At 50.7% G+C, this 27,689-nt stretch overlaps 1 protein-coding gene across 1 annotated transcript in view; it reads left to right on the top strand.

The window, feature by feature from the left end:
* The first annotated feature begins 3,349 nt into the window (after positions 1-3,349).
* The window catches only part of LOC111553857 (AFG3-like protein 1), a 30,015-nt gene continuing 5,675 nt past the window's right edge, over positions 3,350-27,689 (top strand). The window contains 9 exon segments of the mRNA XM_026447365.1: positions 3,350-4,773; positions 13,265-13,414; positions 16,126-16,194; positions 17,850-17,974; positions 21,131-21,401; positions 23,119-23,256; positions 23,488-23,641; positions 25,015-25,122; positions 26,088-26,213. Coding sequence (XP_026303150.1) covers positions 3,820-4,773; positions 13,265-13,414; positions 16,126-16,194; positions 17,850-17,974; positions 21,131-21,401; positions 23,119-23,256; positions 23,488-23,641; positions 25,015-25,122; positions 26,088-26,213 — 2,095 coding nt within the window. The 5' untranslated portion in view covers positions 3,350-3,819.

The raw sequence follows: 27,689 nt of genomic DNA on the forward strand, positions 1-27,689 counted from the left end.
GCCTGGTGTGTGTGTGGTGAATTGGGGACAAAGTAAGAGAAATTGGTTTGTTGACATACAAGCCATTTGCAGGCTTAGGAAAGACAGCTTTTGCCATCCAGTGGGATTGAATGTAATATGGTGTGAGGTGAAATAACATGTCCTGACCGGTTGGGAGAACGACCTGTGGTGGTGTCACACAGACTTGTTGAACATCTCTGGGCTTAAGCTGTTCTCCTGCCTCCGCCTCCCGAGTAGCTGGGACTACAGGTGCATGCCACCACACCCAGCTAATTTTTTGTATTTTTAGTAGAGACAGTTTTACCATGTTGGCTAGGCTGGTCTCAAACTCCTGGCCTCAGGTGATCTGCCTGCCTCGGCCTCCCAAAGTGCTGGGATTACAGGCGTGAGCCACGGCGCCTGGCCAGGCATCAGTTTTTCTCAGTGTCACATGTCCCTCCAAAAGGGCATTCCCACCGGCAGTGTATGACAATGTCCATTTCCCTATAGTCTCAACAGCAGATTGTGTGGTCATACCTTTCAATGCAGTGTGAGAAATGTCTATTTGTCATTTTAATTTGCATTTCTCTAATCATGAGTGAGGTCAAACTTCTCATATGTTTCAGGATCTAGTTTATTTATGAATTATGTGCCCATTTTTTCAATTGGGTTCTTGGTATTTTTTCTTCTTAATCTTCTGAGTTTCTCACATATTGGGGATATTAGCCTGTTATTTGTGAGACGTAAATATTTTCTTTATGAATTGCCATTTGACTTTGTGGTATTTTCTTTCCTATGGCAAAGTTTTATTTTGCTTTTTGCTTACTTTTTTTTTTTTTTTTTTTTTTTTGAGACAGAGTCTTGCTCTGTCGCCCGGGCTGGAGTGCAGTGGCTGGATCTCAGCTCACTGCAAGCTCTGCCTCCCAGGTTTACGCCATTCTCCTGCCTCAGCCTCCCGAGTAGCTGGGACTACAGGCACCTGCCACCGCGCCCGACTGGTTTTTTGTATTTTTTAGTAGAGACGGGGTTTCACCGTGTTAGCCAGGATGGTCTCAATCTTCTGACCTCATGATCCACCCGTCTTGGCCTCCCAAAGTGCTGGGATTACAGGTGTGAGCCGCCGCGCCCGGCCTTGCTTACATTTTTATATGGTCACATTGATTAATGTTTATTTCATCTAGGTTTTAATGGCTGGAAGGGCTAGTCTCCCCTTTGCAATTTTTCTTTTTCTTTTTTTGAGATGGAGTCTCGTTCTGTCACCTGGCTGGAATGCAGTGGCGTGGTCTTGGCTTACTGCAAGCTCTACCTCCCAGGTTCATGCCATTCTACTGCCTCAGCCTCCCGAGTAGCTAGGACTACAGGCGCCCGCCACCATGCCCAATTTTTTTGTATTTTTTTAGTAGAGACGGGGTTTCACTATGTTAGCCAGGATGGTCTCGGTCTCCTGACCTTGCAATCTGCCTGTCTTGGCTTCCCAAAGTGCTGGGATTACAGGCGTGAGCCACCGTGCCTGGCCTCAATTTTTCTTTCTTAACAAATGTCTTCTGCTGGGCATGGTGGTTCACACTTTCAATCTCTGCACTTTTGGAGGCCCAGGCTAGAAGATCACTTGAGTCCAGGAGTTCCAGACCAGCCTAGGCAACATACAGACTCCTTCTCTACCAAAATAATTAGCTGGGGGTGGTGGCATGTGCCTGTGGTCCCAGCACTGCAGAGGCTGAAGTGTGAGGATTGCTTGAGCTTTGGAGGTCGAGGCTACAGTGAGCCAAGATTGCACCACTGCACTCTAGCCTGGATGATGGAGTGAGACCCTGTCTCAAAGAAAAAAATGTTTTCCTGGCGATTCTTACACATATATGAGCTTTTCAAAGCATATATTTAAATAACATTTTAATGACAAAATTTGATACTCTCAAGCATCAAAATGGAAATATCAACAGCAAGGTTTCCAGGGATGTCAAACACCGCAGAGCAGAGAGGCCTGCCTGGGTCTCCACTGTTGAGGTCATCATGGTGCTTCTGCTTTATTCTGATTAACTTTTGGTTACACACATTGAAAAATGACCTAAGAGAGTTGTTTTGAGCAGTGCTTTTTCTCATTGTACAGCTTCTGGTATCAGTTTATTGCATCATTGATTGCTCTGGAAACTGAGTTTTCATCATTAGGGCTGTTACTAGCAAGGACCTGCAAGCCAGCCTCGAAATGTGAGAGGACTGCTGACAGTCTTCCTGTGGTTAACTGCTGCAGCACCCAGGGACCACCTTCCCTCTCCTCCTCCCCCACTGCCGGCTCCTATTTCAGCTGCATTAGTTCCTCATTTGAGAGATCTTCATGGGACTGCAGCAACTGGTCCACAGCAGCCTCAGCAACCTCTTCAAAGGCCACATTTCTGGCAAGGGTCACAATGTTTTTTTTAAGCTGTGCAATGTTATCTGCCTGGGGAAAATGCTGGGCCTGAACACACTCAGGCCAAATCTTCTCCCACGCGCTGTTCATTATCGCTGGTTTGAGCTCCTCCCAAGTATGGCAGTGTTGTCCACAGCATCCATGATGCTGTAGTTTCTCCAAAATTCCCTGATCATAGCTGTATCCTCACCATCTGTTGCTTCTAGGATGTGCTCAAAAGTCCTTCTCAGATAGTGAGCTTTGAAGGCAGAGGCTACACCGTGACACATGGGCTGGATTGAGTCAGTTGTACCGTCATGAATGCATTATACTCATGTTATCAGAAAGATCGCTCAAATTTACAGGGTGGCATGACGCATTGTCTAGTATGAGCAATGCTTTGTTGGTGAGATTATTTTGGGCACAGTATTTTTCAACGGCAGGGCAAAAAAAGTAAGCGAACCATTCATGAAAGACGCTCCTGGTCCCCCAAGCTTTTCTGTTGGAGCGCCAAATCACGGGCAAATTGGGCTTCAAGTACCCTTCAGAGTCCTGCGGGTTTCCGAGCAGTACACCAGTAAGGGCTTCAACTTAAAGTCCCCAGCGGCACTGCCACCAAGCAGCAGCATCAAGCGATCTTTGGATGACTTAAACCCTGGCTCAGCATTCTCTTCCTCGGAAGTGAACGTTTCTTCGGGCATTCTCTTCCAATCAAGTCCTGTCTCATCTACGTTAAAGACGCCCGGGGGCGGACTCACCTTCTTCGATGATGACGCTTTTCAGCATTTCTGTGTACATGTTCTTGTTGCCGGGAGCTGCGCTGTTCAACTTGAAGTGGGGCAAACAGTGGCGCTCCTTGAATCTCACAAGCCACCCTTTACTCATAGGAAACCTCTCCGCTTGAGAGCTTTCGCCATGTTCACGCTGTAAGTCATCAAACTTAGCCTTCTGAACGATGAAGTTTTCAGACATCGTTGAAGGGATGACAGTTTTATCTGTGGGCCTTTCCCCAGGCATTTCTGCCTCCAAAATGTCAGAAAATCACAGCGGTCTCAAGTGCGAGAAGGCTGTGGTTCCTCTACGTCCCCCTGCAGAACTCGGTAAACAGCAAACGAGGCTGCGAAGAGGCTCAGGCTGATGTCCTGGAGACGTGGACGGGTCGCCATGGGCAGGCCCAGCCCCACCGCCCAGCCCTGCTGCTTCACCGTCCACTCCGAGGAGGCCGCGCGGGTCTCCCGGTGCCGCTCCAAGTCCGCGTGCTGGGGCCGTGCGGCCGCAGGCACATACAAGCGGCCTGGGTTCTGGGGCTCCAGAGAAGGTTGCAACCAACCAAGCAGACAAACGGAACTCCGTGAGGGGGACGTCCCGGGGCGGTTTTCTATTGCAGCGGAGGGCGGGCCGGGTGGCTGTTCGGTTTCGGGAGCTGCTTTCCATGGAGGATCCCAGAAATAAGTATGGATGCAGATGCCCGATTTAAGATAAGCCTAAAGGCGCTGGGTATTCCCTTAGCGCCCAGCTGTCTGGGCAGGGCGAGGCTGCGCTCGCGATCAAACCCTCGAACTGTCAGGCGACGGTGTGGACACGCAAAACGGCGCCCCAGCCAGTGCCGCGGCTCTGCTGCGCATGCGCGAGGCCTCCCTGTGCGCGCGGGGCCGGAGGACTGCTCTCCCGTTGCGCATGCGCGCGCTCGCCCGGCGGGGGCTCCGGGTCTGGGGATGTGGTACGGGCCGCTGGCGGCGGCCGGCAGTAGAGCGGTGGCCGGGCCACTGGCCTTGCTGTGGCGATGTGGTGGTCCAGGAGGCAGCAGGACGGCCAAGACCAGCGCGAGGGTCCTGGACGCGGCCCGGCAGGTGAGCGAGGAGGCGCTGTCCGCCGGTTCCGGGCGGCTGGTCTGCGCTGGACGCCGCGTGACGCCATTCGCCTGCGCCGGCCGCGGGGGAGCGCGGGAGCGCGGCGGCCCTGACCTGGTCCCCACAGTGAGGCCGACAGCCCCTGGCCGGAGCTTCCCGCCGCCCGCTTCCTCCCGGGCGCCCCCTCCGTCTCCAAACTCCTCTTCTCCCCGCTGCCTCTTCCACCCACTTCTTGCGGAATTCCCGCTCACCTCGGACATCGGAACCGGGACCTCCAGCCTCCTTGCTCGGCTCTGTAGAGAGCCGGGCGTTGAGCGGTTTGCGCTTGAGTCCCACCTGCTCGCGAACCAATTTTGTGGCCCCGCGTGCCGGCCCGTTTCCTCCTGGGCTCGGCGGCATTCGGCTGTATCCACCTCACTGTTACTCAATGGACCAGATACGATAAGAGGCGTGAAAGGGTTTTGCAAACTGTTCTTCATTCAGCGACCAGTCACTGTCGTAGCAGCTAATACTGAGAGCGAAGGACTTTACGCGGATTGTCTGTCTTACACCCGCCCTGTAGGTAGATATGGCTGTAATCCTGTTGTAATTTATTGTATTATTTTTAAAATTTGGGAGCGGGGCCGGCGTCTCGCTGTGTTGTCTAGGCTGGAATCGAACTTATGGGCACAAGCGATTCTCCTGTCTCAGCCTCTGGAGCAGCTGGGACTACAGGCTTGAGCCACCGTGCCCTGCTCATAACCCTGTTTTTTATAGGGTTGTGGTCTAAGGCCGGGAATAGTCTATATTTTAAGATTGCTTTATTTTTATATTGATACATCCCAGTGGGCAGCAGTAACGTTGAATTTTTTTTTTTTCTAATGCAGAGTTTTTGAATTTTGATCCCAGAAAGCTGTCATGGTTTTCAGACAGTAGTAAAATAAGAAGAAGGGTTCCGTGAGTATTTCTGTCCTGTCTTCAGGAATGAACTTTCCCTGAATCTCCATTCATTTGGGAAACTGTATGATGGTTTTGTTTCTAGCAATATGAGCGAAAGCAGTCTTTCACCTGTGGCCATGTGGCATCAGCATTGCAGAGGCCCTCCTGGTTGTTAACACATGTTGAAAGTCAGCAATATACAATATCAGTGTGTACAGCCTAATACAGCCCAGGAGAGTTTTGAATCATTGAACTGCTATAGACCCCTTTATGAAGGGAGGACGGACGTTGAGTGATCTTTGAGTTCCTTCCCAGGCTGGGTCATTCATCTGTATCTCATTTACTAGAGATAGATCTGTTAATCATCTACCAGGGAATGTCTTGGTGAACACTACAGGCAAGGGCTCTGCCCCACTGGCTTGCTCTCCTTTGAGAGCTTAATGACTTGTGGACTGAGGGTAACATGCAGAAGTTGGAGAGGTGGCGGCAATTTGCTTTTTTTTTTTTTTTTTTTTTTTTTTGGGGGTTCCCTCTTTTTTCCCATGGCGCAATCTCGGCTCACCGCAACCTCCGGCTCTCAGGTTCAAGTGATTCTCCTGCCTCAGCCTCCCAAGTAGCTGGGATTACAGGCGCCCGCCTCCACACCCAGCTGATTTTGTATTTTTGGTAGAGACGGCCGGGCACAGTGGCTTGCGCCTGTAATCCCAGCACTTTGGGAGGCCGAGTTGGGCGGATCACCTGAGGTGGGGAGTTGGAGACCAGCCTGACCAATGTGGAGAAACCCCGTCTCTACTAAAAAGATAAAATTAGCACGCGTGGTGGCACGCGCCTGTAATCCCAGTTTCTCAGGAGGCTGAGGCAGGAGAATTGCTTGAACCTGGGAGGCGGAGGTTACGGTGAGCCAAGGTTGCATGGTTGCACTCCAGCCTGGGAGTGAGACTCCGTCTCAAAAGAAAAGAGAACAAAAAAAACACCCTAACAGCTCTCTTCATGGATGCTTATGTTGTGTAGGCTTCCATGCAGTCATCTTTCATTCATTGAGCTACCTACTCTGTACTTGTTCTCATGGAGTTTACGTGCTGTGCACGGAGGAACCAGACAATAAATAAGCAAGTATTAGGCATGTAAGGAAAAGGAAACAGAATAAAGAAAATAGAAAATGAAGAAAGGGAATGGAGGAGGGATAAACCCTGTTACTTGTTGTGTTCCCTGCAGGAAGTGAGGGATTGAGATGAGCTTGCTCGGAAGATGGAATAGAAAGTGCCCTGCCCTAGGGTAGGTCCAGCCTTGTATTTGTGTGATCAGCACGAGGAAGAGGTTAGTGAGAGACGGTGAGGCCAAGGAGGGGCAGGGCCTCATAGACCTGCTGAGGTTGCACCTGTGTGCTGTGTGTGAGTCTGTGGGACCCAGAATAAGGGTCAACTCATTTATGGTCTGACTGGAAAGAGGACAGCAGCACTTTGCCCTGTTTAAGGGAGTTTGTGTTTTGTCCACCTTCACATCTTGGCTTTGCATATATAAAAACTAATTTAGCAAGATTATCTACTGTGAGCTGTGAACTGACTTGCAGAAAACTCCAAGAAGGAATGGTGGACTCCTGTCTCAGTGTTTACGTTTACTGTGAGAACTACATCTGACTTAACCAGATTGTGTGCTAACCAAATCACAAAAGGACTAAACTGTGAATTAAAGCAAAGGAATTGGATGTTTTATCAAGTTTTGGAAGCCTGAAGAGTCATACTTTGTACCTTCAGGGCTGTAGGCTACCTGGTATCTACCCGGCCACCAGGACCAGCACCACGCTGTCTTTGGGGTGGTCTTGGAAAAGCCCTGGAAGATTGGGGCATCAGAATTCTCATTGCACACCTCAGCAACCAGCTGTCTTCAGGCACTCACATTACCTCTCAATTTCTACTTTCTCAGATGGGCAGTGGTGATCAAGTGAGGTAAGAGGCACTTGGCACCCTACAATGTGCAGTACGACTGCCTTCTGTTCTTTGCGTAGGTTTCCTGTTGACCCACGCCTTGGGTTCCAAACCCCCATCGGGGAAACACACATTCGTGGGACCCTTGGAGAGTCGTTGCTCGCTGTGTGTCGGGTACCGTGTGCCGCTGGTGCTGGGATGGCTGCTGCAGGTGGATTTCATGCACGATGCAGGAGCCTTTGCTAGCCCCACAGCCTTTACTGTCAGCATTCTCTTTCTGAGTTGCTTTTTTTTTTCCCTGATTTTAATATCTTTTTCATAGCATGTCTTACTTTTTAGTCTACTGTGGTCTTTTACAGGGATATTTGAATAATGTAGTTAATTAGAAAGTTACTAGTGGGGGAATGAGTTTACTGTAGGGTAATAGCCTACAGAGTCAGCGTCACCCTGAATGTTGACACAGCTGAAATAACATAGGTGTTGTCAACTATGGGTCTTGTTTCATTGTAACAAAATATTGGAGGCTCACGGCTATCATCCCAGCAGTTTGGGAGGCTGAGGCAGGTAGATCACCTGAGGTCAGGAGTTCAAGACCAGCCTGACCAATATGGTGAAACCCTGTCTCTAATAAAAATACAAAAATTAGCCAGCATGGTGGTGTGCACCTGTAATCCCAGCTACTTGGGAGATAGAATCGCTTGAACCCAGGAGGCAGAGGTTGCAGCGAGCTGAGATCACGCCACCGTAGAGTCTAGCCTGGGTGACAGAGGAAGACTATCTCAAAAATAAATAAATAAATAAAATATTGGGGACAATATAAATTCACTGGTTATGTTGGGATTTTGTTGGATACAGTTAGTACTGGATTATTGAGTACTTAGATTTTGTTTTTTTATATATATATTTGTGTGTGTGTGTGTGTGTGTGTATGTGTATTTTTGAGACAGAGCCTCACTGTCGCCAGGCTGGAGTGCAGTGGTACGATCTCGGGTTACTGCAACATCCGCCTCCCAGGTTCAAGCAATTCTCCTACCTTAGCCTCCCCAGTAATTGGGAATACAGGTGCCCACCTCCATGCCCGGCTAATTTTTGTATTTTTAGTACAGACAGGGTTTCACCATGTTGGCCAGGCTGGTCTTGAACTCCTGACCTCACGTGATCCTCCTGCCTCAGCCTCCCAAAGTGCTGAGATTACAGACATGAGCCACGGCAGCTGGTGGACGTTTTCCTCCTTGAAGACTGAAGAAAATACAGAGCTGCTGGAAAAATTGTTTTCTTGGCCTGACAAAAACTTACCTCTTGCTGGGTGCCGTATTACCTGCCTGTTGTCCCTGCTGTGAATAGCCACTGCACTCCAATGAGACTCCATCTTTTTTTTTTTTTTTTTTGAGGCGGAATCTCGCTCTGTCGCCCGGACTGGAGTGCAGTGGCCGGATCTCAGCTCACTGCAAGCTCTGCCTCCCCGGTTTATGCCATTCTCCTGCCTCAGCCTCCGGAGTAGCTGGGACTACAGGCGCCCGCCACCTCGCCCGGCTAGTTTTTTTTGTATTTTTAGTAGAGACGGGGTTTCACCGTGTTAGCCAGGATGGTCTCGATCTCCTGACCTCGTGATCCGCCCGTCTCGGCCTCCCAAAGTGCTGGGATTACAGGCTTGAGCCACCGCGCCCGGCTGAGACTCCATCTTAATAAAAAAAAAAAAAAAAGGCTGATCTCACGCCTGTGATCCCAGCACTTTGGGAGGTGAAAGTGGGCAGATCACCTGAGGTGAGGAGTTCAAGACCAGCCTAACCAACATGGTGAAACTCCATCTCTACTAAAAATACAAAAATTAGCCAGGCAAGGTGGTGGGCGCCTGTAATCCCAGCTACTCGGGAGACTGAGGCAGGAAAATGGCGTGAACCCTGGAGGCGGAGGTGCAGTGAGCTGAGATCACACCACTGCACTCCGGCCTAGGCAAGAGCAAAACTCGGTCTCATAAAAAAAAAAAAGAAAGAAAAGAAAATAAATTGGGAGGCTGAGATGGGCGGATCACGAGGTCAGAAGATCAAGACCATCCTGGCTAACACGGTGAAACCCTGTCTCTACTAAAAAATACAAAAAACTAGCCGGGCGAGGTGGTGGGCGCCTGTAGTCCCAGCTACTCAGGAGGCTGAGGCAGGAGAATGGCGTGAACCCAGGAGGCGGAGCTTGCAGTGAGCCGGGATCGCACCACCGCACTACAGCCTGGGCGACAGAGTGAGACTCCGTCTTAAAAAAAAAAAAAAAGGAAAAGAAAAGAAAATAAATTAACCTCTTGGTTGACCGAAGATGAGTCATAGTGTATTTCAGTATTTAAATTTTACACATTTATATGTTTTAGTCTTACAGTCTTGTTTTTGAAGCTGCAATATTTTAAGTTACTAAATAAAATTGCCTCAGTTTCTTAGCCATGTTTTTTGTTTTTTTGGGGAGCTGTTTGCTTGCTGTTGGAGGCTATAGCTATAAAAATTTGCAGTGCATTTCTGCAGTGAACTTGTTCCTGTTTAGTTCTATTGAATCATAGTTCTAATGGGATATTTAAGGCAATAAGCTCACACCTCGTCCTGCTTCCTGCTGTGGTTGTGGCCAGTGAGAATGTGCAGTGTTGCATTGAATAAGAAGTTGATAAGCTCATCTGGTGTCTCGTTTCAGTGCCTCTGGGGGATCCACTTTCAGAAACCGACTCTGCAGGCGAGATTAACGTTTTTTTCCTGGTGGCTGTGTTCAAAACCACCCAAAGGTACCTGTCTTTCATCCACCATCATTAGCAGCATGAGGTTTACAGGAACTGAGTGTGACTTTTACAGTGAGTGACCAGGGGGTGAGGGTCAAGACAACTCAGGGCATACCCCACTCCACCCCGCCCCATTCTACCCCTTCCTGGCTTCCATATTGAGCCACACAACATCCGACACCTTCTCCATGCCTTTGTGGCGTTGATATCTCAGTAAAGCTGGTGAGAGAAAAGCTCTTTCCAAAGGAAGGTGCTAGATGAATCTTTTGGAAGGCAGGGGAACAAACCTTGGTTTCTGCATATCTTACTCTGAGGACCAGCTAAGCCTCATGTTTGGAAAGCAGAACAAAAACAGTGTTCAGACTGTCATTAGCTCAGAGCACACTTGCCCACTTGGAGTCCTTCTGTAGGCCATGGACCTGGGCTTTGTGCTTTGTGTCCAGGGACAGTGTTCACTGAAGTCCCTGGAGACCCTGTGTGCCCACAGAGTAGAAGGTGCTCCCTGCACTTGCCTCATTGTTAGGACCTGAGGGCACATGCTGATTGTATGAAGCAAGAAGAGAGAGACAGGAGGAGGGAAAACTCACCCGTCTCTCACTTTCTCTATAGCGACCTGACAGTATGGTAGCTTTTCTTTTTTTTTTTTGAGACGGAGTCTCGCTCTGTCGCCCAGGCTGGAGTGCTGTGGCCGGATCTCAGCTCACTGCAAGCCCCGCCTCCCGTGTTCACACCATTCTCCTGCCTCAGCCTCCCAAGTAGCTGGGACTACAGGCGCCCGCCACCACGCGCAGCTAATTGTTTTGTAGTTTTAGTAGAGACGGGGTTTCACCACATTAGCCAGGATGGTCTTGATCTCCTGACCTCGTGATCTGCCCGCCTGGGCCTCCCAAAGTGCTGGGATTACAGGCGTGAGCCACTGCGCCCGGCCAAGGAGTGTGTCTGTGAAGACTCATGTTTGTCCTTAACATTTATGCAAATTTTTACTCCATCTTGTAATATGTTTGCCATTCCTGGGGTCCCACCTTGGCCTTCTCTGGCCTTTCATGTTGCTACTTTGCGGTTGTTGGAGTAGCACTGTATTTGTGAAGGGGACAGTGTCATAGCTTACTTGTCTCGGAACTTGTCCTGGAACATTACAGGAGGAGGCTGGTAGGTCTGTGGGTCACAAGTGTATGTAGGAGGCGAGATTTTTTGGAGGAGAGGCAGACTCTGCTTAGAACAGGTGGTTTGTGTTCCCTAGTTCTCTTGAGAAGGGGACCACCCATACCAGTCTGCCTTATTATCATTTTCTTCCTTTTTTTCTTTCCTCTAATTACAGCCAATTTTGGATTACCCCAAAAAAGTTTGCTATTAAAGCTCAATATTAAGCCAACAAGGTGAAATTTTAGGGATTTTAGATGTGTCTGAAGCTACTTCTCAGCAGTATCTTCCCAGCCTCATCCTTTTCCCGGTGTCTGTTTATTTCCAGAAGGCACTGGTGTTATTAAAATTGTGTGTTGGAAAGTGTTTTCCTATTTTCTGAGTCCTCTTTCTCTGGAAAATTATATGTAATTGCTTTTTGAAGTCAGACTTTGTTTTCTCTCAGAGACTGGTGAGCTAAAGAATGCCAAGCCCGGCCGGGCGCGGTGGCTCAAGCCTGTAATCCCAGCACTTTGGGAGGCCGAGACGGGCGGGTCACGAGGTCAGGAGATCGAGACCATCCTGGCTAACCCGGTGAAACCTCGTCTCTACTAAAAATACAAAAAAAAACTAGCCGGGCGAGGTGGCGGCGCCTGTAGTCCCAGCTACTCAGGAGGCTGAGGCAGGAGAATGGCGGGAACCCGGGAGGCGGAGCTTGCAGTGAGCTGAGATCCGGCCACTGCACTCCAGCCTGGGCGACAGAGCGAGACTCCGTCTCAAAAAAAAAAAAAAAGAAAAAGAACGCCAAGCCTGGAGGAGATGGAGGCAGGAGAGGAGGGAAGCGGGATGACGTTGCCTGGTGGGGGCGGATGCAGAAGGGTTGTGTGCATTCTTGTCTGCGCCTGCTGCTGTAACAGAACACATCAGACTGGATCATTTATAAACAGGATACATTTACTGCTCAAGGTTGTGGAGGCTGGAGGTACAAGGTCACACCTGGACAACAGGGTGAAAGCCTGTCTCTACAAAAAATACAAGAATAAGCCAGGCGTGGTGGCATGTGCCTGTAGTCCCCGCTACTCAGGAGGCTCAGGCGGGAGGATTGCGTGAACGTGGGAGTCGAGGCTGTCGTGAGCCGTGGTCACACCATTGCGCTCCAACCTGGGTGACGGGTTGTGAGGGCACCAGTCCCACTCGTGAAGGCAGAGCCGTTGGGACCTAATCCTCTCCCAGGGGCCTCATCTCTTAATACCTTCGCCTTAGGGGTTGAGTTCCAACATGGAAATTTTGGGAGAACACATAAATTCAAACCCACATCAGTCTTTCTGCTTGTTTAAAGGTGAGCTGTTGAATTAGTTCGTAAGTTTCAAAGAAATTAGTTTCTAAAAATGTCCTGAGGCCGGGTGCAGTGGGTCATGCCTGTAATCCCAGCACTCTGGGAGGTGGGAGGATTACTTGAGCCTAGGAGTTCGACACCAGCCTGGGCAACATAGCGAGACCTCGTCTCTACAAAAAAAAAAAAAAAAATTTGCCAGGCGTGCTGGCATGCACCTCTGGTCCCAGGTACTCAGGAGGCTGAGGCAGGAGGATTGCTTGAGCCCGGAAACTTGAGGCTGCAGTAAACCATGATCGCGTGACTGCACTCTAGCCTGGGTGACCAAGTAAGATCCTGTCTCACAAAAAAAAAAAAAAAAAAAAAAAAAATGCTGAGATTTCTATCTGGATTTTATTATTATTATTATTTTTTGAGATAAGGTCTCACTCTGTCATCCAGGCTAGAGTACAGGGATACGATCAGATACGATCACTGCTCACTGTAGCCTTGACCTCCCAGGCTCAGATGATTCTCCCACCTCAGCCTCTAGAGCAGCTGAGACCACAGGCTTGCACCACCACTCCTGGCTAATTTTTTTAAAATTTTTTGTAGAGACAGGGTCTCCCAATGTTGCCCAGGCTGGTCTCGAACTCATGGGCTCAAGCAATCCTCTCACCACAGCCTCCTTGAGTGCTGGGACTACAGACGTGAGTCACCATGCCTGGCCTCTATCTGGATTTTAACAGACTCACATAAGATAACCCTAGCAACAGTGGCTAAAACACAGCGCTCTTTGTGGACTTTCTGCTTCTCCTGGGGCATCTGGTGAGCTGCGGCTTTCAGTGTGTTTCATACGCCATGTGAAGATCTTTCCTCATGAGAGGAACTGAGGCTACATTGTGTAGGGTCAGGAGAGGGGTGTTGGAAAACTTTTCTAATAACATCTGAAAAAGGAAATAGCCATTTTCATGAAGAAACTACCTTCATTTAACTGGAAAATGTGTTTTCTTTTTCCCACAGGGGGACTTCCCCTGGGATGACAAGGATTTCCGCAGTCTGGCCCTTTTGGGGGCAGGTGTTGCCGTGGGATTTTTCTACCTCTATTTTCGAGATCCTGGAAGAGAAATCACTTGGAAGCACTTTGTACAGTATTACCTGGCCAGAGGTCTGGTGAGAGGCATTCGTAGTTTACCTACCTGGGAAGGAGGCCACTGTAGTGGTGTACACGTGGTCTGCAATGCCCGTAAGAAGCTGTGAGCTCTGAGGCTTGGGTTGAAAACGCGTTGTGTGGTAGGTGTGCTGGGCAGTCCCACCCTCTGGTCATAGATGAGACACAGTTTTACTTTTCCCAGGAGTGACCCCAACAGAAGGTAAGACACAGTTTTACTTTTCCCAGGAGTGACCCCAACAGAAGGTGAGGAAGGTGAGGAAGCTCATTTTCATGCTAGGTGGAAGCTTACGTAACACCCTGGCTTTTTGTTTTTTTTTTAGCTTCAGCTTCTGTAAGTTCTGCTTGTCTGTGTCTGTTTATCATCCAGTGTCAATTTCATATCTAATTCAGATCTTTTCTTTCCCTAGTGTACCCCGTCCCCTCCTGCACCCCCGTCCCCTGCTGAGTGGCCCTGGACAGCGGTAGGGGGCTTTGTGTCTGTGCACAGGGGCATATGGCACCAGCAAGCCTCCGCCTGTCCTTCACCGGGCCTGGGTCTGTCAGGTTGCTGAAGGCAGGTGAAGCACTGCTCAGGCTTTAGTGTAAAGTTACATGAGAGCAAGTGCTGTGCTTCCCAGTTGCCCTCAGAAAGATGTTTGTTAAGTAATGCAGTGTTAAGATCTGAACTTCTTTCTGTAGGAAAGTCTTGTTTTCCCACCAGGGTTTGTGGCTAAGGCCCTTTTTTTTTTTTGAGACAGGGTCTTGCTCTGTCACCCAGGCTGGAGTGCAGTGGTGTGAAGTCTCGACCTTCTGGTTCCAAGCCAGCCTCCCACCTCAGCCTTCTGAGTGTCTGGGACTATAAAAAACATAATTTTTTTTTTTTTTTTGGAGATGGAGTCTCGTTGTGTCGCCCTGGCTGGAGTACAGTGGCGTGATCTCTATTCACTGCAACCTCCACCTCCCTGGTTCAAGTGATTCTCCTGCCTCAGCCTCCAGAGTAGCTGGGATTACAGGTGCACGTCACCACACCTCCACGGGAGGTGGAGGTTGCTAATTTTTTTGTATTTTAGTAGAGACAGGGTTTCACTGTGTTGCCCAGGCTGGTCTCGAACTCCTGAGCTCAGGCAATCCTCCCGCTTTGGCCTCCCAAAGTGCCAGGATTAGAGGCGTGAGCTACTGTGCCCGGCCCGCAATTTCTTTTTTTAGAGACAGTGTCTCCGTATGTTGCCCAGGCTGGTCTCAGACTCCTGGGCTCGAGTGATGCTCCCACGTCGGCCTCCTGAAGTGCTGCAATTATAGTTGTGAACCACCACCCAAGGCCTTTTTGGCCACAGGGCACACAGCTGTCTTCAGAGAGGTCCTTGACGACTCCTTACCGGAGGAGGGGAGAGCTGCTGCAGCCCCTCTCTGCCGTGGGTCTTCACCCACAGCTGCTGCCGTGAGGAGGGGTGAGACAGATAATTTGGCCCACGATGCCTGCTGGTGTGTGGGTTCTGGACAGATCCCAGAGCTTCTGTGAGGGCCTTTTCAGGTGTCTGATACGCTGACCGTGCCACGGTTGTGGTGTTAGGCTCGAGACACACCTGTCATAAGCACCTTCATGTTGGTTGCGTGACCCTGAGTAGTGAAGAAAAGTTGTGTTGTTGTGGTTTCCGTTTCTGTGGAAGGGAAAGAGCAACGCTGTCGTCATCATACCTGACGAAAAGGCTGCCCCCTCACGTGCTTTTGCTGCACACCGGCTCTCAGGCTGTGTTTGCCGCTGGGTGGCTGCATGGAGGCCTTTGGGGTTGTGTTTTCATTCTTGGCACCATTTTCTTGTGCTATCTGCAGCTGTGTGGGCGAAATGTTTCTGGATGAGTTCTGGAAGACTTTGCTGTATGATCAGTCTGAGACTTCTATACCTTTTAGATTTTTTTTTTTTTTTTTTTTTTTTCAGATGGAGCCTCACTCTTTTGCCCAGGCTGGAGTGCAGTGTGCAATATTGGCTCACTGCCACTGCCGCCTCCCAGGTTCAAGCAGTTCTCCCTGCCTCAGCCTCTTGAGTAGCTGGGATTACAAGCGCACACCACCACATCCGACTAATATTTTTATTTTTGGTAGAGACAGGGTTTCACCATGTTGGCCAGGCTGGTCTCGAACTCCTGGTCTCAAAAGATCCACCCTCCTCAGCCGCCCAAAGGGCTGGGATTATAGGTCTGAGCCACCACGCCCGGCCTTCCTTTTAGGTTTCAAGTCACTCTGGAATCTTTGGTTGCTCGGATCTCAGATGTACCAGGTCTGAGCCACCGTGCCTGGCCTTCCTTTTAGATTTTTAAGTCACCCTGGAATCTTTGGTGCTCAGATGTACCAGGTCTGAGCCACCATGCCCGGCCTTCCTTTTAGGTTTTAAATTACTCCGGATTCTTTGGTGCTCTGGAATCTTTGGTGCTCAGATCTCAGATGTACCAAGTTGTAAATCCTCTGAATTACATGCACAGGCCAGGCTAGAAATGTCCAAATCAGTCGGAAAACAAAACTCGGATCTGCACAGCAGAGTGGATGCAGCTTCTCAGACACTGTCAGAGTCTCGGTCTGCACTGTGGGACTAGTCTGAGGATGAGGCCTGAGGTTTAGTATCAAATATGATACTCACTGCTTTAGCCGTGGGCTGGTCTGAGGGTGAGGCCCTGTTTACTGTTGAATATCATACTCACTGCTTTAGCCGTGCTAATTATTTTTTTCTTTTTCCCAGGTGGACCGGCTGGAAGTCGTGAACAAACAGTTTGTGCGTGTTTTTCCTGCCCCTGGGACCTCTTCTGAGGTGAGGGGCGAGTTTGAGGCTGAGTACTCCAGACATAAGTTTTTTTCAGTAAAATACTCCCTTAGTATCCATCAACTACTCTTTTTTTTTTTTTTTTTTTGAGACGGAGTCTAGCTCTGTCGCCCAGGCTGGAGTGCAGTGGCGCGATCTCGGCTCACTGCAAGCTCCGCCTCCGGGTTTACGCCATTCTCCTGCCTCAGCCTCCCGAGTAGCTGGGACTACAGGCACCTGCCATCTCGCCCGGCTAGTTTTTTGTATTTTTTAGTAGAGACGGGGTTTCACCGTGTAGACCAGGATGGTCTCGATCTCCTGACCTTGTGATCCACCCGTCTCGGCCTCCCAAAGTGCTGGGATTACAGGCTTGAGCCACCGCGCCCGGCCTCAACTACTCTTTAATGTGATTTTTTTTCTCATTGGCATGTGTCAATAACAAAGCTTTCCAAGTAGGACAGGAGCCCTTATAAGACTAGGATTCAGATTTGCCAAGCAGTGTCTGAGAACAACTTATCGAGGATTGTAGGGAGAGGAGAGACAAAAATAAAAGAGTGAAAAGCAAAAAGGAACGGCTGGGCATGGTGGCTCATGCCTGTAATCCCAGCACTTTGGCAGACAGAGGTGGGCGGATCACTTGAGGCCAGGAGTTCAAAACTTGCCTGGCCAACATGGTGAAACCCCATCTTTACTAAAAATACAATAATTAGCCGGGAATGGTGGCCTGTGCCTGTAATCCCAGTTACTCGGGAGGTTGAGGCATGAGAATTGCTTGAACCCGGGAGGTGGAGGTTACAGTAAGCCAAGATCATCCCACTGCACTTCAGCCCGGGTTGATTTGCTTTCCGGGAAACTGATTTGCTTTCCAGGAAACCGATTTGCTTTCCAGGAAGCTGATTTGCTTTCTAGGAAGCTGATTTGCTTTCTAGGAAACCAGGGCGAGTATTAAATGACCAGCGAGTAGGCAAGGCTAGGAGCAAAACTGCACATTTATTTTTGGTCCCCCAGCTTCAGGAAAGAAGGTGTGGGGGAGGGGTGAGGTCTCTCGGTCTCCGGCAGGGGAGGCCCGGGCAGTCACCCGGTGGAGCTCTCGGGCGGAGTTCCTACAGTCCGGACAGGAGTGAGGGCTGAGGAAGTGCGCACCGCGGGCCCACTGGGAGCGGGTTTTATGTCCTGGGCCCGGAAGTGGGGGGGCAGTGGGCGGGACATAGGCGGGTCAGAGGCGGGGCGGTAGGCGTGGCTAGGTGGGTTCTGGTTTTTTTCCGTCGGAGGTCGGGTTGGGCCTGCCCAGTCGACCTGTGTCTTTCCCGGGCGCGAGAAAGCTGACGGTGAAGAAGCCGGAACTGCGCCATCTTGCCTCCGTTCGTCCAAACACGGGTGACAGAGGGAGACTGTCTCAAAAAGAAAAAGAGACAAAGGCACACCCCAGCAGTCGTTGGACATTGTACACTTTTGTCTGGAACTTAAAGACTGTAATTTCGTGGGGCCAAAACCAGAGTTTTCTGCTGTTAGTAGAGTTTCCCTTGGAGCTAGCCTCCGCACAGGCCTCGTCCATGTTGTGGAGATTAAGGCTAGGAGAAGAGGCAGTGGGAGGTGCATGTGTGAGGGTGGGGCTCAGTGTGGGACACAGTGATGCACCCTAAGCTTGCTCTTGCTCTCTGCAGAAGTTCGTGTGGTTTAACATTGGCAGTGTTGACACCTTTGAGCGGAACCTGGAGTCTGCTCAGTGGGAGCTGGGGATCGAGCCCCTCAACCAGGCAGCAGTGGTCTACACCAATGAGAGTGACGGGTGAGGAGGATGGTGAAGGGCCTCTGAACACAAAACAAAAATGCATTGTTGAACCTGTCTTGGAATGTGTTACTCAAACTTATAAGCATCTATAATAAGCAATGTCTGTAGTAAAAAAAATATATATATGCTTTTTTATATATATGTGTGTGTGTGTGTGTATATGTGTGTGTATATATATGTTTTTTACTCTGTTTTTCATGAGAACAGAATTGAAGCAGGGAAATATTTGGCTACACAGCCTTAAAAAAGAAAACCAGTCGTTTGGGTGTCATCGTTGTAGCAGAAATTCCCTGAAGTCCTGTAGGAAGCCTTCCACAATTGGCTGTGCAGCAGGATCACTACGGGAGCGCTGTTAAAATGCTCTTCTGTCATTTCTACCTGCCACTCCTGCAGAACTGTCGAATTAATGTCCAGAGGTGGGGCTTGTGCACCTGTGACTTCCCCACACTCCCTGTTGGGCAGCCCTGACCCATCCTCCCAGGTGCTGGGGGTCCCTGCACACAACCCTGCAGCTCCCATGTAGTACCTGACACTTGGTCTTTCTTCTTTTTTATTTTGAGACAGAGTCTCGCTCTGCCGCCCAGGCTTGGAGTGCAGTGGTGCAATCTTGGCTCACTGCAAGCTCCACCTCCTGGGTTCACGCCATTCTCCTGCCTCAGCCTCCCAAGTAGCTGGGACTACAGGCGCCCACCACCACGCCCAGCTACTTTTTTGTATTTTTAGTAGAGATGGGGTTTCACCATGTTAGCCAGGATGGTCTCGATCTCCTGACTTTGTGATCTGCCTGCCTGGGCCTCCCAAAGTGTTGGGATTACAGGCGTGAGCCACCGCACCTGCCTGACACTTGGTCATTCTAAGCTTCCCAGGGTTCTCATGTTATCTTGGATTTCCACTGCATCATATGTTCTTAAAGTAATTATGGACATGAGGGCAAAGACCAGATGAAATACTCTGTGCATCCCAGGACTCAGCACAGAAGTCAGTGTTGCTGAGCATGGATCCAGTTTTCATGTTTACTTACTGGGGATGTCATTGCTCTGTCTTCTCCGGCCCTTTTGCCCAGAATTGAAAACTGAACCAAGAGAGAGTACAAATCCAGTACCAGCTTTAGCCAGGAGGCTGTAAAAATTGGAATTGTAGTGGTTTTGGTGGTTTCTTTGAGACATAAGTTTCAGCATAGAGTAGGGGCTGCAGTGGGGTGAGAGAAGGTGAGGCAGGTAGAAATCTGGAGATGAACTCTCAGATTCTAGTGGCAGGGCTCAGGCCTGCGGTCTCCTGCTGGAGCTCCTGGATGTCATCTGGATGCTGTTTATTGCTGACTTGGGTTCTATCTTTGCTTGTTGAGTTGCCGGGAATGCCTGGTTGTATGTGGGGCTGGAAGGGACTGCGGAGCCACTGGAGGAGGGATGGCCTCTGAAGAGCAAGAGCAAAGATAAAAAATAAAGCAGGAAGACATTTGGTGTCTTCCTATGATAAAACAAGCCTGGTTGGCCCTAGATGCCAGGAGGCCTTGCTGGATCTGCCAGAGGCACCTCCTGGCTCCTGGGAGAGATGTGGTGTAAGCTCCAGCAGGGCTGCTTGGCCGGGTGGAGGAGGTGGTGGGTGGTGGAATTGGTCACCCTCCCTGCCCCACCAAGCCAGCCACAGGTTACATCAGGGAGATAGAAATGCCTGTGACTAGAGCCTTCAGAACTGGAGAGGCCTAGTGCTGGATGGACTTTGACACATTTTTTAAAAAAGAGGCTGGGCGGGGTGGCTCATTCCTGTAATCCCAGCATTTTAGGAGGCCGAGGCAGGTGGTTCATGAGGACAGGAGATCAAGACCATCCTGGCTAACAGGGTGAAACCCTGTCTCTACTGAAAATACAAAAAATTACCCAGGCGTGGTGGCGGGTGCCTGTAGTCTCAGCTACTTGAGAGGCTGAGGCAGGAGAATGGTGGGGACCCGGGAGACAGCTTGCAGTGGGCCGAGATCACACCACTGCACTCCAGCCTGGGTGACAGAGCGAGATTCCATCTCAAGAAAAAAGGACGAGGGCCAGGCGTGATGGCTCACATAGGTAATCCCAGTGCTTTGGGAGGCTGAGGAGGAAGGATCACCTGAGACTAGCAGTTCGAGACCAGCTGGACAACGTAGTGAGACTGCATGTCTATAAAAAGTTAAACAAATACCTGGTGTAGTGGCACGCATGCCTGTGGTTCTAGCTACTCAGGAGGTTGAGGCAGGAGAATCTCTTGAGCTTGGGAGTTCAAGGTTACTGTGATCGTGCCACTGCCCACCAGCCTGGGTGACAGTGAGACACTATCTCAAAAAAAGGAAAAAAAGGCCGGGCGTGGTGGCTGAAGCCTATAATCCCAGCACTTTGGGAGGCCGAGACGGGCGGATCACGAGGTCAGGAGATCGAGACCATCCTGGCTAACACAGTGAAACCCCGTCTCTACTAAAAAAAAAAAAAAAATACAAAAAACTAGCTGGGCGAGGTGGCGGGCGCCTGTAGTCCCAGCTACTCGGGAGGCTGAGGCAGGAGAATGGCGTGAACCCGGGAGGCGGAGCTTGCAGTGAGCTGAGATCCGGCCACTGCACTCCAGCCCGGGCAACAGAGCGAGACTCTGTCTCAAAAAAAAAAGGAAAAAAACCTGCTCCCTTTTGTGTAGCAAAACAAAGTCCTAGAGCGGTCTCTTCTAAGAGGGTTTCGCTTTGTCATCCAAGCTGGAGTGTAGTTGTGCAATCATGGCTCACTGCAGCCTTGCACTCCCAGGCACAGGCAGTCCTCTCACCTCAGCCTCCTGAGTAGCTGGAACTACAGGCACACGCCACCACGCCCAGCTAGTTTTTGTATTTTTAGTAGAGATGGTTTCACCAGCTTGGTTAGGCTGGTCTGGAACTCCTTACCTCAGGTGATCCACCTGCTTCGGCCTCCCAAAGTGCTGGGATTATAGGTGTGAGCCACCACGCCTGGCCATTTTTATATTTTTTGTAGGGACAGAGTCTGGCCATGTTGCCCAGGCTGGTCTTGAACTTCTAGGCTCAAGAGATCCTCCCACGGTGGCCTCCCAAAGTGCTGGGATTACAGGCATAACCCACCGTGCCTAGCACAAAGGTGCTATTTCTGACCTCCTGAGCGTGACAAGTAGTTCTCTTGGATTTTCCAGCTCTTTATTGCGAAGCCTGGTGCCCACCCTTCTCCTGGTTGGCATTCTCCTCTATGCTGCCAGGAGGGGCCCTATGGGAACCAGGCGCAGTAGACGAGGAGGGGGCCTCTTCAGTGTTGGTGAGACAACAGCCAAGATCTTAAAGAGCAACATTGATGTGAGATTTGCGGATGTAGCTGGGTGTGAAGAAGCCAAATTGGAAATTATGGAATTTGTGAATTTCCTGAAGAATCCCAAGCAGTATCAGGACTTAGGAGCAAAAATTCCAAAGGTACTGATTTTAGAAAATGTAGTAATCCTCTGAGCTCCAAGTCAAAGCCAGAGATGGCTGTGGGTCAGAGTAGGTTCTTACTCCTGTTTTATTAGTTTGTTTAATACTTATTACATAGAACAACAGGTACAACTTGTATGAACAGGCTTGGGATCAGATGTAGCTGCCTCTTTTAAGCCCATAACCCAGACAGCGGCTAGGTGTGTGCAGCCAGACCGTGGCTAGGTCTGTGCAGCTGGACCGTGGCTAGGTCTGTGCAGCCGGACCGCGGCTAGGTGTGTGCAGCTGGACCGCGGCTAGGTGTGTGCAGCTGGACCGCGGCTAGGTGTGTGCAGCCAGGCAGTCAGCGCGTTGTGGGTGGTGTGGGTCAGGGTGCCAAATCTGGCTGCTGGGCGCACACAGCAAGTTTATCTCTTGGTGCCATTTTGGGGTCATGACTTTTTGGGGGCCTGACAGAGGCCATGGATTTTTTTCCTAGAAATATTTGCATTCACAGAAACTCGATTCACACACCCTTTAAATCACTTCTGGGCTTTGGACCAAGCTGAGGACACCCAGATCCTTGCAGTGCCATTGCACCCCTGCCCCAGCACCTCGCGATGGGGTGGGTATTCACTGGACAGTTTGTTCCAAACAACAAGTAATGATTATGCCAAGCACTGTGAACCTGGGGCGAAGCCAGGAGGTGACAGATCTGTTTTCCACGTTGGTGAGCGTGAGGCTGGGAAGCAGGTGTGTGTGACGGACGTGAAGAGCCGTGGCCTTCTGCTTCTGTTGGAGCTCCACCTCTGCTCATAGTTAGGTGTTGCAGTGGGTGGTTCTCTTTGCCTTTCAGAAGGTTTTTTTTTTTTTTTTGGAGACAGAGTCTCGCTCTTTTGCCCAGGCTGGAGTGCAGTGGCACGATCTTGACTCACTGCAACCTCTGCCTCCCGGGTTCATGCCATTCTCCTGCCTCAGCCTCCCAAGTAGCTGGGATTATAGTCGCGTATCACCATGCCCAGCTAATTTTTGTAATTTTAGTGGAGACGGGATTTCACCATGTTGGCCAGGCTGGTCTCAAACTCCTGACTTCAGGTGATCCGCCTGCCTTAGCCTCCCAAAGTGCTGGGATTACAGGTGTGAGCTGCCGCATCCGTTTTTGTTTTTGTTTTTGTTTTTAACTTATGTCTATTGCTGCTGAACAAATTATAGTTTTTTTCATATGTATTTGCTGGGGAAAATCTGTATGAGAGAGGGAGTGGGTGAGGCAGTCAGGTACCAAGAAAGGCCCCTCACTTGGTGTGTTAGTCCCCGTTTCCCAGCAGGCAGGGGCTCCTGTGAGAGGGGGCTCTGTCAGCCTTTGTGTTACATCACAGGCCTGGTGCTGTGCTGTGGATGTCAGGAAAGAGTTCGTGGGGTCAGAGCCCATCTGGCTTTCCCATTATTGGGTGTGAGGTACAGTGATTTCCCAAAATTACCTCTGCCTGTGACATCCCCTGTGAGAATCCATCATGAAGAGCTGGCTGTGTGTGTGGCCACGGTGGTGCCTTTCGTGGAGCACATGGGTAGGACAGAGTGTGTTGTGGGCAAGTCTAGCCCCCTCCTGCCCTCCAGCTCCTTAGCCATCCTTGATGGGATTCTTCTTAGTCAGTCTCAGAAGTCACCAGTGTAAGCAGCTTTCTGTCCTGTGTACTGGCTGCTCCCCTGTTAAGAACCCGATGTCACCATTCTGTTTCAGGGAGCAGTGCTCACTGGTCCTCCTGGTACTGGCAAGACCCTTCTTGCCAAAGCAACTGCAGGGGAGGCCAGTGTGCCCTTCATCGCTGTGAACGGGTCTGAGTTCCTGGAAATGTTTGTTGGTGTTGGGCCAGCAAGGGTAGGTGGACGGGAACCTGCAGCAGGTGGCCTCAGCACTGTGCCTTGACCAGGACCGGTCAACTTGAATAGCTTGGTGTGGGGCCCTGGCCCTGGCCATGGGCATGTGTGGTAGGTGCTGGTGCACCGGGGCGAAATGGGTCAGAGGTTTCTGAGGAGAGGGTGGAGGATAATTGATATTCCCGTCTTCCTACCAGTAGCAAAACAGATTCTCTGTGGGTTTCTGTTTCAGGTTCGTGACATGTTTGCAATGGCCCGAAAAAACGCTCCATGTATCTTATTCATTGATGAGATTGATGCAATTGGCAGGAAGCGAGGCCAAGGGCACTTTGGAGGGCAGAGTGAGCAGGAGAACACCCTGAACCAGATTCTCGTGGAGATGGACGGTGTGTGTAGGTTGTGGCCAGCCTGTGGTGTGCAGCTGTTCCCCTGCAGCTGCTTAGGGACAGTCTGCACAGCCTTTTTCTGTACAGTCACCCCCAGAAGAGAATCCCTGATTATTCTGTTTTTAAGGAAGGCTGCTCTCAGGCAAACGTGATGGAGAAAACTGTTAGATTCACAAGCCGCCTCCAGTGCCCGTGATAGGATCGGGGCAGTTCATTCCCTTGCCCCTAGATGGAGGGGGGTTCTCTCGAGTGTGGAGACACCTGCTTCTCTGGAGAGGGGGACCAGGTAGAGGAGCATGGCTGCTCCTGACGGTGCCCACAGGGTGGTGTGTCCACAAGCCATGCTCCTTCCGCTCTGAGCTTTGTCTTGCTGCCCCTGCATCACCCAGAATCTCAAAGAACCCCCAGGCCCGTCTCTTCTCAGAGTGATTCTAGCTAAGATGTGACTGACGGTCGCCTGTCAGTCCTGCTAAAGCCTCGTCGGACTCGTCCAGGTTCTGTGCCAACTTTCGGATTTGGAAAAACTTTCACTTAGACCTTGGGCAGATTTGATTTTCTCTTTGGCTTCAGGGCCGTGTTGGGGTCCCTAAGACCACCCCAGATGTGGTGACTTGCTAGGAGAAGTCACAGGGCTTGGCCTATAGTAGCACTCAGGGCTGTGTTAAAGGAGGACAGAGCGAAATCAGCCAGGGTGCACTGGGTCGCGAGGAGACCGGGTGCAGTGTTGAACCCTCCCCCAGTGGAGCCACATGGGACGCGCTCACTTCCCCCAGCATCAGGCTGTGACCACGCCTGCTGGATGTTGACCAGGAAGCTCAGGAGAGACTCGGTTCCCGGAGTTTTTGCTGGGGGCGCACAAAACATTTGGGCCCAGGGAGCTCTTTGTCTCCGGGAATGGTGGGAATGCCCCCAGACTTGTAGCACCAGACACTGCCCTTGCGAGCAGGCCTTTCTGAGGACAGCAGTCAGGCTTGCTGTGTTAAACACTGTTCTCTGCGGGCCAAGAGCATTTCCTAAGTATTTTTTTGTCTTTAGTACCTGATAGTAATTCTAATTAGATTATGACTTTTGATACCTGGAGGAGATGGATTGGAGACAGGACGGACGTGGGGCACTCAGCCTTTCTCCTCCCGTCCCCTCTGTTGGGCATCCCATTTCCTGTGCAGTCCCTGGCCTGCCCTCATCCACTCCAGCACGACGTGGTGTCAGAGGCTGCAGGAACCAGTAATAAGTCAGGATGAGGGCCCACGCCCTGGACTTGTCTACCCCCTGAGCCAGGCTGTGGGGTTCCCAGTTAGCGGAGGGATGGCTGGTTACCTGCCATGCCCACATCGGGCTTGCTACTGAGGCTCACCTGCTTCTCCCGTGTCCAGGGTTCAACTCTGCCACCAACGTCTTGGTGTTGGCTGGCACCAACCGCCCTGACATCCTGGACCCAGCCCTGATGCGGCCTGGCCGGTTTGATCGCCAGATTTACATTGGTGAGTGCCCCTTTCTCAGGGTTAGGCCTTTATCCCCTTGGCCGCAAAGTTTGTTTAGGTGATTTGCAGTGTATTTGGAGGAGATTTTGATGGTAATTCTGAAGCAGTTAATGTAATATTTTGAAAATGTGTGAGAGCCTCAAGTTGCTGCCGTCAGTCCTGCCCCTGGCAGTCCACTTTTGGCAAGAATACATGCGATTGGGCCTGCAGGAATGGTGCTGCAATACAACACAGGTGGGAGGGATGTAACAGATACTTACTCTCCAGCTATTTTTTTTTTCACTACTGTAAAAATTTGATAATCAGTCAAATGTGGTGGCTCACGCCTGTAATCCCAGCTCTTTTGGAGGCCGAGGCTGGCTGATCGTGAGGTCAGGAGTTTGAGACCAGCCTGGCCCATATGGTGAGACCCTGTCTCTACTGAAAATACAAAATTAGCTGGGTGTGGTGGCATGCACCTGTAATCCCAGCTACTCAAAGGCTGAGGCAGGAGAATCGCTTGAACCTGGGAGGCGGAGGTTGCGGTGAGCGGAGATCTCACCACTGCACTCCACCCTGGGCAAGAAGAGCGAAACTCTGTCTCAAAAACAATAAATAAATGAAAAAATTGAAAATTGATAATTTAGAAGACAGCAATTTACCCCTTACTTTTCACCCTGACAGTCAGCCATCGTTGTCTTCCCCCTCCCCTCTCGTGTTTGGTAGTAAGCATTAATCCTGTGTGGCCCTTGTGTTGCTTGCTGTCAAGTGCATGGCCCTGGGTTGAGGGGTTTAGTAGCTGTGGAACTGGATGTGCGTGTGCCCTGGCTGGTTTCTGCCATTGCTTCCAGCTCTGTCTGGAGGACGACAGCAGAGAGCTCCACAGGGACCCCAGCTTTCCTTGCAGTTCTGTGATATGGTTGTGGGTGACTGTTCTGAAGACCCAGAAGGCACAAGAGCCCGTGCCTCTCTCTCTCTTTCATTAGGCCCCCCTGACATCAAAGGTAGGTCCTCCATCTTTAAGGTCCACCTGCACCCACTAAAGCTGGATGAGAGCCTCAATAAGGACACCCTGGCGAGGAAGCTGGCAGCGCTCACCCCAGGCTTCACTGGTGAGTGTTGGGGGCTGTGCTGTCCCCTTGTGGTGGGAGCCATGTATGCTCTGCTTCTTGTCATGGGGAGTGGGGACTGGCCCTTCTCATCTAGTTCTGGCAGTGCTCACCCTTGTCTGCAGGACTTTTCACCTGTTGAGAGCGTTCAGAGGCCTCAGAGATCAGTTTTCTTAGCCCCAAAACTAATTTGTACCCACTTGAATTTCTGTTTTAATTACAGTCAGACTTAGTGAGTCTTACTGCAGAGCTGACAGTAAGCTAACGTCGGGGGGGTGGGGGAGGATCTGGTAACTTGATGCTTCCCTCCACGTTTTCGCCTGGGGCTTGCCCTCCCTGCTGAGGAAGCTCATTTACTTTTCTCTCTTCTTTTTAATGAAATCCTGGTCTATGCTAGGAAACCTACTTCCCTGTCTAGGCTGGATCACCCTGAGGAATGAGTGGGGACTTTTCCGGGGGATTCCTGTCCTCCTCACCCATACCTCATGGTTATGCAGCCATTGGCCACGGCCTCTGACCTGTGCCCACCTGCTCCTGCCACCCCTGGAACATTCTGCTGTGGCATCTCATCACCTCCAGCTGCCTTGGCACCCCCAATGGTACCCATCCCCTAGGCTCCCCACAGTGTCCTGCCTAGTGTCAGGTCAGGTGTGTTCACACAGGATTGTACATCTGTCTGCTGCAGGGTGGTGAGTGAGATCTTGCCTGGCAGGCATCTGAAGGGTGTCATGTGTCTTAGACACAAAATGTGCTTCCTTCCTTTTGTTTTCTCCTCTGGCTGACTTCAGATGTCTGTTTACATACCAAAGATAAAATGCTGGAATGTTACCAAGACTGCTTTCTTCTGCCCCTAGAGGGGATGACACAGCAGGGATGAATCAGCACTATCCCTCAGCAGGGATGACTGATGACTCTGACTGCCCCTCAGCAGGGATTACTAAGCACTACCCCTTAACAGAGGTGCCTCAGCAGGGATGACTCAACAGGGATGACTCAGCACTGCCCCTCAACAGGGATGACTCAGCAGAGATGACCACACTGTCCCTCAGCAGGGATGACTTAGCAAGGATGACTCGGCACTGCCCCTAAGCAAGGATGACTCAACAGGGATGACTCAGCAGGGATGGCTCATTACTGCCCCTCAACACGGATGACTCAGCAGGGATGACTCAGCACTGCTCCTCAACAGGGATAATTCAGCAAGGATGACTTAGCACTGCCCCCAACAGGGATGACTCAGCAGGGATGATTCAGCAGAGATAACTAAGGGATGATTCTGACTGCCCCTCCGAAGGGATGACTCAGCAGGGATGACTCAGCACTGCCCCTCAACAGGCATGACTCAGCACCGCCCCTCAATGGGGATGACTCAGCAGAGATGACAGCACTGCCCTCCAACAGGGATGACTCAGTAGGGATGACTCAGCACTGTCCAACAGGGATGACTTAGCAGGGATGACTCAGCACTGCCCCTCAACA

This window comes from Piliocolobus tephrosceles, chromosome 17, assembly GCF_002776525.5.
Source record: "Piliocolobus tephrosceles isolate RC106 chromosome 17, ASM277652v3, whole genome shotgun sequence".
Taxonomy (NCBI): domain Eukaryota; kingdom Metazoa; phylum Chordata; class Mammalia; order Primates; family Cercopithecidae; genus Piliocolobus; species Piliocolobus tephrosceles.